This window comes from Apium graveolens, unplaced genomic scaffold (assembly GCF_009905375.1).
Source record: "Apium graveolens cultivar Ventura unplaced genomic scaffold, ASM990537v1 ctg9241, whole genome shotgun sequence".
NCBI classification, from domain to species: Eukaryota; Viridiplantae; Streptophyta; class Magnoliopsida; order Apiales; family Apiaceae; genus Apium; species Apium graveolens.
In genome coordinates, this window is record NW_027421856.1 from 5,392 (window position 1) to 24,606 (window position 19,215).

General features: G+C 34.8%; 2 protein-coding genes across 2 annotated transcripts; one reads left to right on the forward strand and one right to left on the reverse strand.

The window, feature by feature from the left end:
• Positions 1 to 5,915: 5,915 nt before the first annotated feature.
• LOC141705699 (secreted RxLR effector protein 161-like) lies at positions 5,916 to 6,677 on the reverse strand. The gene has a single exon (XM_074508585.1). The coding sequence runs from the start codon at positions 6,675 to 6,677 to the stop codon at positions 5,916 to 5,918; it is 762 nt and encodes a 253-aa protein (XP_074364686.1).
• Positions 6,678 to 15,346: 8,669 nt separating this feature from the next.
• On the forward strand, positions 15,347 to 15,916 carry LOC141705700 (uncharacterized). Its single transcript, XM_074508586.1, has one exon. The coding sequence runs from the start codon at positions 15,347 to 15,349 to the stop codon at positions 15,914 to 15,916; it is 570 nt and encodes a 189-aa protein (XP_074364687.1).
• The last annotated feature ends 3,299 nt before the right edge of the window (positions 15,917 to 19,215 follow it).

Genomic DNA, 19,215 nt, shown 5'->3' on the forward strand with positions numbered 1-19,215 from the left:
AAGATTAATGAACTCAAGTTTTAGGGAACTAATTTATTACAAATAGTAATATCCAATATCAATTAATTTCATATTTATAAAATATAAAATAATAGTATTGTACTATTATGTATAATATACATCACATTCACAAAAATATTTATAATATTAGAGTACCATTATTCAAATCATACATAATAAGTAAAACTTTCTAAACATATGCTTAAGTTTATCATTTTTGGGTAGAGCTTGAATGAAAGTGATGACTTCAAGCCCCTTAATAAATTTCTCCAACTCTTCACCACTCAAGACTTCTTCTTCTGTGGATGATCCTCTTCATCTGCTACATTCAAATCCATGCTCGTTAATCACCTTGCCAAAGCTAACAATATTTTACTCTAAGTTAAGAGTCCGTAATCTCGATCCAGTTTTTTCCTGTCGGCCTGCAAGTTGTGAGCTATTCCTCTAAACAAGGCCAATATAGATAGAGATGCCTCTATCCTGATGTTGGGGTGGAATTCTTGACAAGTCATCAGCTAAGTCATTATCTAGTCTTGATACTGGTCAAGCCGGGTACTGACAATTTGAAAACGAAAACAGAAGATAAATTGTAATATTTACAGAAATAAATCAAGGTATCAATCTTCACAGAAAGGTTACAGCACACAAGAAGTTGAATCTCAAGGGATTCAACAGGCGTAATGACCTTGTCACAAAAGAACCACCTTCTCAAAGTGAAGGTTCCCACACTACTACTGGAAGGACAATTCCCTGAACACTGCTCAAGGAGGTTCTGAAAAAAATGGAATTTATATTTGTATCTCCGCACACAAAGGATAAAGAAAGCTCATCAGGAGCATATAGCTGAGTTCGATGCAATATTGAATGATTCAATATTTGCGATAAGCCAACAAGAACTCCTCATCTTAAAGGGTTATATAAGCTTCAGCCCCACAAGAATGATCAGGTCAAAGGTCTTGATGAAGGCACCACTACGCTCCAGTGATCTGCATATGCTGACACTTTCACTATTTCTTGATCTTATAGGTTGAAGTGGTTGATGCAAAGAAGAATGCTAGTGTTATTCTTGTAACTCCTCTAATGCCATTCATATGGATTCTTCTTTTGAAGGTACATATTTAATTAGTACTATTATTTTATATTCTAGTATGGCTAAAAATAGACCCTTGTGTGAGGATACCCTTATTATATGACTGTAGACCACTCTTTCCGGCCCTCTCTAATTTTTTCATTTGGTAGTGATTGAGCCTTTCAAATGTGGGAATGTGGGAAACAATTAGTGAAAAATTAAGAAACTGAGAGGCCGTCTTTTATGCTGGAAAATGAGAGGTAGACTTGAGAGAGAAGTCAGGGACTTCTAGTGCCTAAATATTGCTTTTGAAAAGTGATATATGTGTGAGAAGTGATGAGATCGCTTTTAAAATAATAAAGAGAATTAAAGGTCTTTCTGTTTCAGCTACATATTAGGATAAAGAATTTCCAAATCTAAAGTTGACTAAAAATTTAAGGGTATAGTATAAACATTTCTCTCATGATGATGATCTTGACAAGCATGCCACATCCTAGTGATATTGTGATAATATTGATGATGCTAATGATATTGCAGGTAATATAGATGAGATTCTTATTAGAAATTGTCCACATCATTTATGGGAGTGGCAGATAACTAGAATATAAGCAGCAAATAAACTCCATTAGGTATGAGGCCTTTTGGGAGGTGCCCAAAACAAATCGGTGCAGGCTCGGCCCAGAGTGAGAAATATCATACTAATATGGAGTTAGACCCTGCTCAGTAAAAGCCCAACAAGTGGTATTAGATGCCTTTGAGGTTGGTAAACGGTCCAAAACAATCTCAGACGGAATCCCAGATAGGCCTAGGGAAAGGCAGATGGGCTAACCCATATGGGCTCAAGAAAAGGCAGGTGGAACTTCCAGTATGGGCCAAAGGGGGAGGCAGAAAGCTAAAAGAATTCCAGTATGGGTCAAGGGGGATCCAGATCACACAATCAGCAGGAAAAATCCGACAGGTGCTGGGCCGATATTTGAAGGGTGAGATTGTCAGGAGTTATCCCACATCATTTGTGGGAGGGGCAGATGACTACGAATATAAGCAGCCAGATAACTGCATTAGTATGAGGCCTTTTGGGAGGTGCCCAAAAACAAATCCGTGCGGGCTCGCCTAGAGTGGACAATATCATATTAATGTGGACTTAGGCCTTCTCAGCAAAAGCCCAACAATTCTAAAATCTATGATCAAAGCCTCTAAAGCTTATATATTTCGATTCTCTCATCTTGCCTTGATGTTGAATTGAAGATATTAAGATAACATGAATGTACCAATTCTTGGAGATTATCGACAAAAAATATCTCTTATCAAGTTGCACATGTTCATGTTGTTGCTCTTAAAGCTACTACCAATATGCCATAAGTGGGATACTATAATGTCAGTGTTACAAGCAACGTTACATTAGTTAAAAAATTGTTATTCTATTGTTACCGCTCTCAATTAGTGTTACAATAGCGATAAAGCTAATGTTGAAGAAAACTGTAACACCAATACCGTGTATCACATTAGTTACTTTTTAATTTTAAAAATATTGAAATGAATATTATCATAAAAATTGTATTACAATTATATTTTATATATATTAATTAATCATGCATGAAATGTATAAGATAATACATACGATAGTATAAAATCATCATCAAATTTTCTATCGGTGTTCCTCAATAGTATTTATGATAAATTATCTAACAATATCATTCATTAATTTAATATGACCAAACACATCAAAAATGTGTCCCACAAAAAGGTTTATGTTCATGTTCGTCGTAATTTCTTTATTATTATTCCGCACAACTTCTAAATATATTTTCAATAACTTCTCGTTGCCATCAAGTCAAAATAATTCATTATTGTGATAAAAAAGTAATGAACTCAAGTTTTAGTGTAACTAATTATTAGTAACATCTAAATCAATTAATTTTAAATTTATAAAATCATAAAATACTAGTATTGTACTATTATGTATAATATACATCAGTTCACAAAAATATTTATAATATTAGAGTACCATTAATTCAAATCATACATAATTCGTAAAACATTCTAGCATATGCTTAAGTTTAACAATCTTTGGTAGAGCTTGAATAAAGTGATGACTTCAAGCCCCTTAATAACTTTCTCGAAGTTTTTACCGCGCAGACTTTTTTCTTCTTTTGTTGATCCTCTGATCTGCGGACATTCCAAATCCATGCTCGTTAAACACCTTGCTAACTATTTAACCTCTAACTCAATGTCCGGTACGTCCCGATTCAGTTTTTTCCTTCCAGCCCTGCAAGTTGTGAGTTCCCCTTCCGATTCTCAATTGCGTATGTGAAACAAGGAACCACAGCATTTCCTGGAAATTTCGAGGCTTAATCTGAAAGATGCATATGCCGCAGGATAGCCCATCTAGGAACAGTGTGTGACTGATGTGATTTGATGATAACAGTCACATCTCAGGATTCTTAGTTCGATATCAGCTTCATCTACTCCTTGCATCGCCAGATATGGTTCTGCATTGTCTATAATTTAGCGAGACATGTATGAGATTTATCCATGAATGAAAATGGAGATGTTTTTTTAAGACCTTGACATGTTGAAACTAATACATATGCCTTATTATATGAAATTTAGGGGTATAATAAATTGGAATTGACAGGATATGCTAGATTACAAAGATTCAATTTGGATTTTTGACTTTGACTTAATTTAGTAAAATCCATGGACATCATGGAAATTAAAACGTCTTTTAGAATATTAAGATATTATGATATATTGGGTCAAAAAAGAAAGATCTTAATATTTGACTAAAATTCTATATTATCCTTTAAACGTATTAAACATGTATGAAACTAATACATAATTGTGTATTTATATGAAATTTAGGGGTATAATAAAATTGAGATTGTGAGCATATATGTTTCAAAGATCGATTTTGATTTTGAATTTATTCAATGAAATCCATGGATGTTTAAAAATTAAAATGTCTTCTAAGATAGTAAGATATTAGGAGATATTAGGATATATTTAGTCAAAAAAGAATATGTGGGATTTGACTAAGATTGTAAGATACTATCTTAGGAGATATTTAGTCACAAAAGAAAGATATCCTCGATTAAAACGTCTTCTAAGATTAAAACGTCTTATAAGATTCTAACATATTAGGATATATTTATTGAGAGATATTCATATTTCAATGAGAACACTTAATTAATAAATAATAAAATTTAATTCCAGCCAGTCATACATATCTATGTATATTAATCCAATATATGATTTATATTCATTTTCCACAACTCTTTAATTCTATCCAAATTTTCATAAACCACAATCATCTCTTTTCTACTTGAACAACGATTGCCCACAACCATCCACTACCACATACAACCATGAACTTTAGCCACCAATATCATTACGTAGATAATAAATTTATTTTAAAAAATAACTACATTCAAAGTTCAAATCATTGCATGACCACTTTTTCCATCCATTTCTTTCCACTCAATATCATGCCAATACCAAAAACTATATGTAAACCACCTGATTTAAGAATATTATCACAATCATACACACTTACTAAAATCAAACTGTCACAAATTCCAAATATTTAAATATCACAGGAACGACTACTTAGCGACCACTTTTCACCACGTATCCACCATCACAATAACCAGTGGCATCACTAACTACATACCATCACCATATCTAGATAATCAAATATAAGCCGGAATGACCATAAAAATCACAAAACTAGATAGAACTTGAAAGTAAATAATGTGTGCATAAAAGAAACCAAAGACATAAAAGCAACTTCAAAGAAATAAATAATTTATCGATGAAACATGCAGTGCTGAATAACATAACATAATATATCTAAAAAATTGGTCATGCAATATTAAATTCGAATTTCCTATTTATTTAATTAATTAAGTCACACTTAATTAATAACAAATAATTCGAAATACTTACATTTTATTTAAGTCCGAATTTAAATTAAATAATCCTTCAATCATTCTTTGTGCGACCCTTTAGGTTATTGTTACGTTGGCAACAATTTTAAATCTAATTTCAAATCATAAACAATGAGCGGCATCTAGTAATACATCATTGTTACCCAAGTATTAATTATTTAATCAGTGATCAATTAAACCTTTCGTGAATAATGTACAATGTAATATAATCCCTTTAGCCTTATATTATAGATCAAACTCGAGGCATGCATTGTGTCATCCTCCGTTAACGTTCAATCCTTCTTTCCTTGATCAATGAGTAAACTATTAAACAAATCAGTATTTGAGCACGACCATGCATTTTATAGTCTTACTCAATCAAGGGCCAATAATATCACTCCTTTAATACATGAGGGCTAAATCCCATCTAGATCATTCATATTTCTCATACGATTCATAATGTACCCAATCTCTACTTTTATTATTACCCGGTCAAGGATAACTTTCAATAGTATCAAAGTATATTAATTCTCGTATAGAAATATAATGATTTCAAGTCAAAAGACCAATACATCATTATTACTGTGAGATTAACTTATGACACTATAAACATGTAGTACCTCACAACGGGTCAATCCAGCACCATATATAATATGTGTACTAAAATTAATAATAATGATATTACAAAGGAAAAATGGGTAATTTTATATCTATATCTTATATTCTTATACTTTATATCATTAAGGAATTGTGCTATTAACTAGGATAATTGATCCTAATTTATCTCTCACTTATTTTGATCCTAAACTTGCGGGACACTACTATAACCAACTACAATAATCGAGACTTTTTATTCAATAACATAAACTCAAATAAATATGTGTAGATTAAGCCCAAGCCCAACATAACTCCCCTTTAATCTAAACATTCTCCAGCTTTCTGACACCAAGCAACTGACGCATCTTCTCAAACTTGGATATTGCCAATGCCTTCGTTAGGATGTCAGTTCGTTGTTCATTCGTGCGGACATGTCTTATAATTATCAATCCTTGTTCAACACAATCACGGATGAAGTGATAGCGCAAGTCAATATGCTTGCTTCGTCCATAGAAAACTGGATTACGTGCCAAGTCCACAGCTGACCTATTATCAATGTACAATGTGACAGGAGCAACCTTGATGCCCATGATATGACTCAGTACCCGCTGCAACCAAATCGCCTGGCAGGCAGCCGCCGTAGCCGCCATAAACTCAGCCTCACACGAAGAGAGTGCAACACACCGTTGTTTTTGTGACACCCAAGTAATTAAATTCTCATCAAGATAGAAAGCCATTCCTCCCGTACTCTTTCGGTCATCCATACTCCCTCCTAAGTCACTATCCGAAAAACCCGAAAGTATATAATTTCCTTGGCCTTTTGTGTAGATTAGTCCGTACTGTAGCGTTCCCTTCAGATATCGACAAATCCTTTTAACTGCGTTCATGTGCAGCTGTGTAGGCCTTTCCATAAACCTGCTAACAATCCCTATAGAATAAGCAATATCAGGTCTTGTATTCACTAGGTATCTGAGCCCGCCTATAATGCTTTTAAACTGCGTAGGATTTACAACTTCACCCGAGCTGTCAGCATGTAATTGTATCTTGTGCTCCATAGGATATCTCACACTATTACATTCTGCCATGCCTGCCTATTCGAGCACCTTCTGCGCATAAGTCGACTGCCTGAGTTCAATAAACTCCTTGTCTTGAGTAACTTCCAACCCCAAATAGTAAGACAGCAGCCCTAAGTCAGACATGTCAAATTCACGATTCATTTCCCCCTTGAATTTGGCAATGTGTGACAGAGATGAGCCAGTAACTAATAAGTCTTCGACATAGACACCAACAACTAGAGAATGAGCTCCATCCTTCTGAGTATATACAGCATGCTCATATGGGCATTTAACAAAATCGAGTGTGAGAAGGTACTGGTTGAGACGAGCATACCACGCTCGAGGGGCTTGACGAAGCCCATACAAAGCCTTGGGAAGCCTATAGACTTGATGTTCGGAGCCGTTTTTGACATAGCCTTTGGGTTGTGTTACATAAACCTCCTCTTGTAAAACACCATTCAAGAAAGCAGATTTAATGTCAAGATGGTGAATCTCCCAATCATTTTTAGCTGCCAATGAAGGAGTAAATGGACTGTTTCAAGTCGAGTAACCGGGGCAAAGCCTTCTTCATAATCGATTCCATGACGTTGAACATATCCTTTAGCCACAAGACGGGCTTTGTGTTTAGTGATAGCTCCATTTTGATCAGTCTTCAACTTGTAAACCCATTTAAGTGCTATAGGTTTATGCCCTTTTGGAAGATCCACTAGTTGCCAAGTATTGTTTTTTTCAATAGAGGCGATTTCATTATCCATTGCTGTCTTCCAGGCATCGTCCTCAACAGCCTGCTCAAAAGAAATGGGTTCATCAATACCCATTAACATAAGTTCATCTTCAGCTAATTCCACCTCAGTCGTGTGGTCATAAATATCTGCAAGTGAGCGGAGCCTTGGGGGCGGTGTTTCTGCAGTTTCATCAGAAGATGTCGTGTCTGGAGTGGTAGGTGTTGTACTGTCAGTTTTTCTTCTTCGCTAGAATTCTCAGGTTCGGTGGGATCATTTTCCAGATTAAAGTGTGCACCGCTGTAGGCGCAGATTTAAATAGAGTCATCCCAATTCCCAGGCTTTCTGTTCGTTGAAAAACAACATCTCGCTGATGTGAATACTGCCAGTATAGGATCAAACAGTCGAAATATCTGGTTCCAGCTTCTCTGCCAAAATGAACCATTAGTCAACTTCTATCATCGAGTTTTTTGTGTGTACAGCTGGATCTTGACATAAGCAGTACAACCAAATACTTTGGCATAATGCAAGTTTGGTTTTGTTCCAAACCAGGCTTCATGAGGAGTAAGATTCGACATTGCTCGTTGTTGGCAGCTTGTTTAAAATATAAATGGCATGAGTGACTGCCTCTCCCCAATAAGTAGCTGGCACCTGTCTTGTCCTTGAGCATGCTTCATGCCATGGCAACTACTGTACGATTCCGGCGCTCTACGACACCATTTTGTTGTGGTGTGTAGGATTCCGTGTAGTGCTTAAGTATGCCATGTTCCTCACAAAAAAGGGTTGAACTCTTTGAACAAATTCGCCTCCTCGATCGGTTTCTTAAAACTTGAATACCCTGTCATTTTCATTCTCAACAAGAACTTAACTTCTTGAAATAATTCAGTGCCTCATTCTTGTGTTTAAGGATAATAAACCCACATCATACGGCTGTAGTCATCAACAAGAAGCATAAAATAATTGTTCCCCCCCGGTGGTGGAAGGGGATATAGGACCGCAATAAATCCAATATGTATCAATTCTAGCAGCAGACCTTAGCAATAAATTAGATTTATTTGAAAAGGCTTACGTGTTTGTTTTGTCATAAGGCAACTCTCACAGATTTCTTTGGGGTGAACAATGTTTGTACACCATGAAGCCCATATGATTCTTTGATAACAGTTGCATTATCCTTGAAATTACGTGTCCGAGTCTCTTATGCCACAACCATGCTTCCTCGTCACCCTTTGTTAGTAGACATAATGTTTAGCTTCCTGAATGTGATCTTATAGAGGTCGATTTGCAGACCTTTAGACTTGCATAAGCATCCTTCCACAACTATCATAAACCCACAGCTTCTCTCCGTTCATGACAACTCTATTTCCTCCCCCGAGAGCTGTCCTAAGCTGATGATGTTGCTTCACCAAAGTAGGGTATGTAGCAGACTTCGCGTAAAAGTCTGGTCTCCCCATTCTTGCACAGGAATTGATTGAACCTCTGCCCTGAATTGGACTAATGAGCCATCACCAAATTTCACTTCCCTTTCCACAGTCCTGTCAAGCTTTTCAAATTTCTCACGACGGCCAGTCATGTGATTACTAGCTTCCATTTATTCAAGATTACCTAACGTTTTCATCTCTCTCCTTGATGTTTACTATAATCTTATTCCTCGGTAATGCCAATCACATCAGGTTTGATGTTTTCGCATAATTCATCAAGAGTGCAGGTTCTTCGTCGATTATAAATGACATATTTGCTTCCCCTCTTTGTGGCCTGTTCTTCTTAGGCTTCGACACTCATAAGCGAGTGTCCATATGCAGCACAATTGTAACATTTCACCTGGCTTCTATCTCGAGCCATACGGTTATCCCCTTGTGTGATAAGCACTACCACTGCTTTGCCCAGCCTTTCCTGACTTCTTCAACCACTCTTCTCGAGTGAGAAGAAGTTTCCTGTCGTTGCCTTCTCTCTTGAGCCACTCATCCTCAGTCAAGAGTAGTTCTGCCCCTCGTTGTTCTCCGTTTGTCCACCCAAGCGTTCCTCATGGGCTTTAAGAGAACCAATGACCTCCTCCACGGACATAGTGTCTAAGGTTACCAAATTGTTCGATTGCATACGCAATTGGAGGAACTTAGTTGGGACAACCCGTAGTAGCTTTTTAACGACATACTCTTCAGCAATTGTCTCTCCTAACGCCCTGATTTTCGAAACCAAGCCGTTTAATTTCATACAAAAGTCATCCAACATTTCAGTGTCTTTCATCTTTAGAGACTCAAACTCTGATTTTAGGGTCTGAGCTTAGCCTTCTTTACTTTATCCGCACCTAGGCACATTATTTTTATAGCCCCCCAAGCCTCCTTCGATGTTTTCTTTCTGCTATCGTTAACAGCATGTCATCTGCAATCCCTTGATAGATAATGGCTAGTGCTCGCTTGTCTGTTTTTTCTTCGACTGTACCCTTTGGATCCTTGGTTCTATTGCATCCCAAACACCGTGTGCCTGCATAAAGACTTTTATCTTGATGGCCCATGTGGTGTAGTTCGTCTTAGTTAGCATAGGATAACTCAGTCCAAATGACCCCTCCTTGTTCTTGCTAGCTTCCATTTCACTGTTTAACCACGATCGTGTTTCACAGGTGACTTGAGTGCTCTGATACCAGATGTTAGAGCAAATAAGAAAGAGATAACACAGCTAATATTTGATTGATTACTTGTATGAAATTCTTACAATTGATGAGATCTTACAGAATAAACCAGCACTGCTACTTAAACAACTTGTAACAGAATTGTGCTATAAACTAGGATAATTGATCCTAATTTATCTCTCACTTATTTTAATCCTAAACTTGCGGCACACTACTATAACCAACTACAATAATCGAGACTTTTTATTCAATAACATAAACTCAAATAAATATGTTTAGATTAAGCCCAAGCCCAACAATATTGGTTGCAAAAGGATATGCTCAAGAGCACAAGATAGACTACCATGAGATTTTTGCACTAGTGAGATGTTGGAAACTGTTCGTTTGTTATTGGCTGTGTCAACCAAAAATAATTGGCAAGTTCATCATTTAGACGTGAAAACAATGATTACTGAGTCGCTGGAGGTGTGCGACTCAGCCAAAGGGATATGTAAAGGAGGTTAAGAACATTTAGTTTATAAGTTGATTAAGGTAATTTCACAGCTTACTAAAATCTTTTTATCAAAACTAAAAATATAAACAAAATATGCTTAATTTTTATGAAATATTCAAATTTTACATTAATAAAACAATATTTATTCTGCTACTTAAACTTGAAAAGTGAATATACTATAGTACATATCAATTATACACCAAACTTATATATAACATACATTCATAAAATTTCAAATTAATGTGACTATTTCAAACAAGTACGTCTGTGCATTTTTAAGAATTAAAACTGAAATGTACTCTCTTTGTCCCCACCCTAACATCATCCCACCAATTTTAACATGTATGTAAGAGTAGTTTTTTAAAATTAAGTGTAAATGTACTTAGCATCTCACCCAATTGTTAATGTGTTTGTGGGAGAGTGTTACGAAAAATATTTTAAGATTAACGTAAAGTATAATTATATTATTTTAGAAAAAAAAATAAAAGTAGAATATTTTAAATATTTATTTAAAAAATAAAAAAAATAAAAATAAATTATAGAGATATATTTTATATTTATGTTAAAGTGTGTGTCAAACACAATATCATAAACATTAACAATTGGATGGGTGAGAGGTGGGGGTGGGGGGATGGTGGTTGGGCGGTGGGTGGGGCATTTAGAGAGTAAATATTTTGACACAATTAAATATTAGTGGCCTCTTCTGCGTTTGATAAGAAAAGATAATGCATTACTACCAAATATTAAGTTACATAATTTTTAAATATTTTAAATTACTCAAATAAAGACAAAAAGAAGTTGTTGATGGTAACCTTTTATCTCTATCTTTAATCATAATGACAAAATTGAATGCTTCTGCATGTAAATTTAAAAGTTTATGCAGATAATGTCGTCATAATTTGACTTATTATGATTTTATAATTTGACTTATATATTATGATTTTATTAAGATTGTTCACGAACATATTTTTATAAGTATTTAGTAGGCTAAAACATTTCATTGCTACAGAGGTGAGTATAGGCTCCAGCAGATCGTTTGAAAGAGGTATATAGCTTTAAAATTGTGTAGCTAGTTTTGTTGTTGTGAAATTATGCTTTTTTATATTTAATCTTAAGATTTTATTTTTGTGCTTCTATAATTCTCATTATTTGATAAAATTATTATCTATTGTTGTATTGAATTCTATGTTTTGTGATTTATATATGTGCATCTTAATTCTTGTGGATCATGTTGATGGTAAACTATTTATCTCTATCTTTGATTTATATATGTTTTTAATAGTTCTTACAAAGATTATTGAGAAGGATTTACATGTTAGATCCATTAATCTACCTCTTTTGTCAATGGACCTTTTGAAAGAAATGATACTTTTCATAAACCTTTTGTTTTTTTTGCAAAATTGTTACGATCTATATCATTTAACAAATTCAAAGAAGATTAGGTGAGGAAGTGTTCTTTGAATATAAATTTTAGCTTTGTAGTGTGTAAGTATATGTTTATATTTCATTCCGCCTCAAACGGAAAATGGTTGTTTAAGTTTGTTAATTAATAGGCACTTTTCGATTGTGTACGAAATTGAAATTCGATTTGTAGTTTTCTAAGTATAAGTTGCATAATACTGTTGTAGTCCCTCTCATTTTTTTACAGTTTTTACGTATTTGACACGCATTTAAGGCGATTATAATGTATAGTTTCATAATTTATTTTTGAAATTTTCCTTTTCTGTATAAAAATATGGCCATTATATTCTTATTTAGAAGATTTTTTTTTTAAATGTTGGCAACTATACTTTTATAAGAATCTTAAACTGTGTGTAGAGTTGAATATAAAAAATTGGATGGGACTTGAGGAGTAGTATAACGGAAATTGGATGGGACTGAGGGAGTAGTATAACGGGTATTTAGAATAATTTTGATAGTTTATCATGACACTCACATTGTTCTGTTTTTTTTAAGTCACAGCTCAAGCCATTATTTTTTCTTCAACTTCTGTTTTGTGCCACTTTGATGAGTTACTTAGATTTTTAGGAAATTAAACAAATGGATAAGGGCAAGGCTGTTATGGAAGAACAAATGGACACCCAGGTAAGCCTTTTGTTATATATATGGAGATATAGCAGTAAAAAATTACTAAGCTTATACTTGAATTACTAATTACAATTTTAATATAAACTTAGTCTACATATAATTTTAGTGTAAGCTATTTATACTTGAATTACTAATCACAATCTTAATGTTTAGTCTACATATAATCTTAGTGTAAACAAATTAGTCTAACTATCTTATTGTCTTATTTATTAAGAGGTTTTCTCAACTTTTTGGTTCTTCCCTTTCTACCTATTAAATAAGTTACTTGTTTATCGCACTCCTTGTACATTAAAAAAATAATTTTATTATAATATAAATTCGATCATCCAAACTCAAAAGTTACAATTTACAATGTTTAAACAAAACATATTACAAACCTGCTAATATCTTAACTTCTCCAATATACCATCCACACCTCTTTTCATTAACCTGTAGTTGGCGAATACATAGTAACCTGAAATTTTTAATTTAAAAAAATGGATCAACCTAAATAAGTCCAATAATTGTGGAGAGTGTAAAATAATATTGGGTACTAGTTTTGAAACAATAACAAAATTACAACTAAGTACATTACAAGCAAGTAAACACTTACTCTCCTAACAATCAACTATAGACTTGGGAAGCTCCATACTAAAAACGGACCTGACAACAAGTCCTCCGTGTCAATTTCTTGTATTTTAATTTTCATTCCATAAGTGCAAAATGTTTGTTTAAGTTTGCTAACTAATGGATATTCTTCTAGCTGTGTGTACAAAATTGAAAGACCAATATTTAGGTTTTCTATGTATAAGTTGCATAATGTAATGATGTTTTGATTAGTTTTACTAGTTTAATGGTACTCACATTGGTAATTTTTTTATTTAACAATGTTACTATTTAAGTTGTAGAAAGTCATTGTTTTTTGCTTTAAAACAGATGGAGAAGGGTAAAGCTGTCGTGAAAGAACAAATGGACATGCAAGTAAGCCTTTTCGTGCAAGTATGTAAATTTATATAATGATAATATGCCAGTACTCTTGTAAAGTTAACATCCTGCAATTGCTTTGAGAGTTTAAGTGTACCTAAAACTCGAACAGTACCGGAGCTGGTATGGGAGCTACAGACTCCATTAATATTTTTAGGCTTATCCAATGCCAATATTACTGACACTCAAGTTCAGAGCATTTCACAGTTTCTGCAGCATCGATTTTTATAAGCATTCTGAGTTCTGACATTGCATTGTCTAAAAAAAGATGTACATCTACATGCATATATAGTACTTTAGTAACAGAATTACAAAGCATAGATTCAGAAGTGCATTGCATTGTCGAACAAACAAAACATTCATCATGCACTATTCACGTTGCACATACTTGGGATTTGGCTTAGTTGCCCGTTGAGACAATCTAAGTTGCAATATTATAATTGCAGATAATATTTATAATTATAATTTTAATCTAAGTTGCAATTGCAGGATGTTTCCACTTTAGATGGAAATTTATATAATGATAATATGCAGTACTCTTGTAAAGCATACATTTATAATTGACAATTATTTACTAACTTTATGCTTGAACTAATTACTAATCAATTTTGGCAATTATGGTATCACTCCAGGTTTTCAATTACAAATTTATGTTTCAATTATTAGTTATCTAAGTTACAGCAGCTATGATATCACTCAAGATTTTCTCTCCTTTTCTCTCTCTTTTCTACCTATATATTAATTGATATGTATATCTCTTCCAATTACTTTTTTAGATATTAAAAGAAAAACAAAACAATGCTCTATCATATGAAGTTGTACTGTAACATTTTCATGCTTTTATATGTGGTAGGAGTGATTACCTACACTGTACTAAGATACCTATAGAGTTACAACCTTAAATAACTTAATATCTTTATTAGAGTTGAACATGTATTGTAATGTCAGGAGGGTGATATGTCGCGAGCCGCTCTTTCCACCAACATTGATCGTTCTCTCCTCGGATACCCAAAGGTTTGTTACCCTTAGGCCTTCATATGATTCCAAATTTTTATCTGAAGAAAAATGTAAGGGAATATCCAAATTAGTTCTGTCATTCTTTTTTATAATTAGTGTTACAAATTAGTTTGTAGGCCGAAAGAAATGACAATAGCAGAAGTGCTATTTTTTTGCTAAATTAAGAGATGTATTAGAAAAGAGAATATACAAGGGAGATCTCCCATGCTCTATAACCAATTCTCGAGATAGAAAGCAAAACTATAAGCTGATTACATCAAAATAAGATGAGGCCTATTATATACTACTCTAGAGAACCAAGTTGAGCTGTTAAGCCTGGTTTAACATCAACTAGAATACAATCTATAGGCTTCATTGGGCCAAAAATTCCTTTGTCATGGGCTCGGCATGTTAAAAATAAATAATATATTTTGACTATTAATATAATAGAATTGTGTGGAAGTCTCTGAAATAATCTTGATACATGTATTAGTATCTTGGTATATGTATTAGTATTTTTCTATGTTCAATGTATTGGTGTAGGTACATATAATCTCTGGATACATGTATCTTGGTCAGTGATGTCTATTGGAGTCTAAGAGTTATCTAGATCTTTCTATGGAGTCCTATATAAAGCCTTGTACCAAGTCATTTGTAATCAAGTAATTTTTCAAGTAATACATTTCTTCTCCTAAATTGTCTTGAGTGAGTTTGAGTGAGATCCTTTCTTCCAACAAAGTGGTATCAAGAGCCAAAAATTCTACTTCTACTTGTCTTCAAAGAATGCTTGTGTGGTGTAAAGAAGAAGAAGATCATGGAAAATGGAATGTCTCAATGGCAAATGCCAAAGTTCACCAAAGATAATTATGAGAATTGGTGCATTCGTATGAAGGCGATCATTGGAGCAAATGATGTGTGGGAAATTATGGAGAAAGGATTGGAGGTGCCCGAAAATGAAGCAAATTTGAATCAAGTTCAAAAAGATCAACTTCAAGCCCAAAGAAAGAATGATCAAAAGGCGATCATGATCATTCATCAATGTTTGGATGATTCAATGTTACAAAAAGTGACTTCCGCAATAACGTCAAAGAAAGTTTGGGATACTCTCAAATCTTCTTTTAGTGGCGATATTAAAGTAAAGAGAGTTCGGCTACAAACACTTCGTGGCGAGTTTGAGGCTTTGCGAATGAAGGAATCCGAATCAATCTCATATTATTTTTCAAGGGTCTTGACCGTTGTCAATCAAATGAAAAGCAATGGAGAAGAGGTAAGTGATGTTCGTGTTATTGAAAAAGTTCTTCGTTCACTTGACTCTAAATTTGATTACAAAGTTGTGGCAATTGAGGAGGCTAAAGATAACAAGCCCATGAAGAAAAAATGTTAAAGAAGGAGCCAATTGAACAAGCCTTACAATCAAAGTTATCTTTTAAAGATAATGATGGAAGGTATATGAGGAACCAAAGAGGTCTTGGACAAGGACGTGGAAGAGGATTTCTATATGGACAAAGAAGAGGTCGTGGCCAACAAAGGGAGGAAAGTCAAAAGTATGAAAGATTGTACGAGACAGAAATTCAAGAGGCCGTGGAAGAGGAAGAGTTACACCAAGGTATGGCAAGTCAAATGTTAAATGCTATAATTATCAAAAATTTGGTCACTATGCTTCCGAGTGTCACACTTCAAAAAATCAAGTGGAGGAGAAAGCTATTTTGTTGAAGATAAAGGCAATGTTGATGAACCCACTTTATTTCTAGCGCATAAAGGAGAAGTAAATTGTGAAGATAATTTGTGGTATCTTGATAGCGGCGCAAGTTATCATATGTGTGGCAGTAAAAATTTGTTCGTGGATCTTGATGAGAAAGTGAATGGAAAAGTTACTTTTGAGACTCTTCGGGAGTGCCCATCAAAGGCAAAGGTAACATCTTAATTCGCTTGAAAAATGGAGATCATAATTTATTTCAAGTATTTATTATGTGCCTAGCATGAAAAATAATATCTTGAGTTTGGGGCAACTAATGGAGAAAGGCTATACCATCACCATGAAAGATGGATTTCTCAATTTGAGAGATTCTAATGATAATTTAATTGCAAAGGTGCATATGACGAAGAATCGTATGTTTATTCTCAAAATTCAAAATGATGTTGCAAAATGTCTTAAGGCTTGTGTTGGAGATTCTTCTTGGCTTTGGCATCTTAGGTTTGGGAACTTGAACTTTGATGGACTAAATTCACTATCAAAGAAGCATATGGTGAATGGATTGCCTCACATCAACCATCCAAACCAAATTTGTGAAGGATGTCTTTCGGAAAACAATCAAGAAAGAGCTTTCCAAAGGAATCTATGTCAAGAGCAAAGGAGCCACTTGAACTCATTCACTCCGATGTATGTGGGCCTTTTAATCCTCCATCTTTTAGTAAGAATTGCTATTTCTTGTTATTCATTGATGATTTTAGCCGCAAGACATGGGTGTACTTTCTCAAAGAGAAGTCTCAAGTTTTTGAATGCTTCAAAAAGTTCAAAGCCCAAGTTGAAAAAGAGACCAAGTATCAAATAAAAGCCATTCGTTCGGATCGAGGAGGTGAATTCAATTCAAAGGAGTTCTTGCAATTTTGTGAAGCTCATGGTATTAGACGACCCGCAACGGTTCCAAGATCACCGCAACAAAATGGAGTCGCCGAAAGAAAAAATAGGAGCATTCTTAACATGGCTCGAAGCATGCTAAAGAGCAAGAATATGCCTAAGGAATTTTGGGCCGAAGCGGTAGATTGTGCCGTCTACTTGTCAAATAGATGTCCCACGAGAAGTGTTAAAGACATAACATCGCAACAAGCATGGAAAGGAAAGAGACCATCTATTGCTCACTTAAGAGTTTTTGGAAGCATAGCTTATGCACACGTCGATGATGAGCTAAGAACAAAGTTAGATTATAAGAGTGAAAAGTATGTGTTTGTTGGCTATGATGCAAGAGCAAAGGGGTAGAAACTTTACAACCCCATCAATGGAAAGATTGTTATTAGTCGAGATGTTGTATTTGACGAAGAGAGCTCATGGGATTAGAGCAACACATAAGAAGATTATAATTTCTTCCCATTTATTGATGAAGAAAGTGAAGAAAATATCACTCCTCCCACATCACCACGAGCAACAAGTAATGGACAAACTCCTTTATCTTTTTCAAGTGATGATGAGGAGACACCACCAAGACGTTATAGAAGTCTTGGAGAAATATACGATGAAACGGAAGAGGTTCCCGCTATTTCCAAATTAACACTTCTTTGTCTTCTAGCGGAAACCGAACCAACAAGCTTCAAAGAAGCCGTGCAAGATGAAAGGTGGAAGAAAGCAATGGACGACGAGATTGAGTCTATAAAGAAGAATGACACATGGGAGTTAGCAACACTTCCAAAAGGACAAAAAGCTATTGGTGTAAAGTGGATTTATAAGGTGAAGAAGAATGCCCAAGGTAAGGTGGAAAAATATAAGGCAAGATTGGTGGCCAAAGGCTACAATCAAAGACATGGAGTTGATTATGACGAAGTTTTTTCCCCGGTTGCAAGAATGGAGACTATAAGGCTAATCATCTCATTAGCGGCTCAAAAAGGATGGAAAATTCATCAAATGGATGTGAAGTCCGCTTTCTTGAATGGTGTTCTTGAAGAAACCGTGTATGTGGAGCAACCATTGGGATACATCGTAAAAGGACAAGAAGGAAAAGTCTTAAAGTTAAAGAAGGCCTTGTACGGATTGAAACAAGCGCCGAGGGCTTGGAATAATAGACTTGACAAATACTTTCAAGCTCAAGGATTTTACAAGTGTCCTCATGAACATGCTCTATATGCCAAGGTTGCTAAAAATGGAGAATTTCTTCTTGCGTGCTTGTATGTGGATGATTTAATATTCACGGAAAATAGTCCAAGTATGTTTGAGAAATTTAAGCAAGACATGACAAGAGAATTTGAGATGACCGATATTGGGCTTATGTCATATTATCTTGGCATTGAAGTAAAGCAAATGGATGATGGAATACTAATATCACAAGGAAGCTATACAAGGGAGATTTTGAAGAAATTCAAGATGGAAAATTGTCAAGCCGTAAGCACCCCCATTGAATGTGGAAACGAAGTTGTCGAAATTTGAAGAATGTGAGAAGGTTGATCCTACATATTCAAAAGTCTTGTGGGAAGTTTGAGATATTTGACATGCACGAGGCCCAACATACTCAATAGTGTTGGACTTATTAGTTGCTATATGGAGGCTCCAACAACAACACACATGAAGGCGGCCAAGAGAATTCTTCGTTATCTCAAGGCACAATGGATTATGGATTGTTGTATCATTACTCAAATGAGTTCAAACTTGTTGGTTATTGTGATAGTGATTGAGCCGGTGACATTGATGATCGAAAGAGTACCACCGGATATGTATTCTTTATTGGTGACACATCTTTTCATGGAGTTCAAAGAAATAACCCATTGTTACCCTGTCCACTTGTGAGGCGGAGTATGTGGCGGCGTGTTCTTTTGTTTGTCAAGCTATATGGCTAAGGAGAGTTTTGGAAGAGCTCCACATGCCACAAAATGAGTCCACGGAAGTATTGGTTGATAACAAGTCGACAATAGCTTCGGCCAAAAATCCGGTCTTTCATGAACGGTGCAAGCACATTGATACAAAATATCACTTTATTC

What these genes read in the sequence shown, in the direction of transcription:
- LOC141705700 (XM_074508586.1), top strand. Translation starts at nt 15,347, where the DNA reads ATGGAAAATGGAATGTCTCAATGGCAAATGCCAAAGTTCACCAAAGAT.
- LOC141705699 (XM_074508585.1), bottom strand. Translation starts at nt 6,677, where the DNA reads ATGGCAGAATGTAATAGTGTGAGATATCCTATGGAGCACAAGATACAA.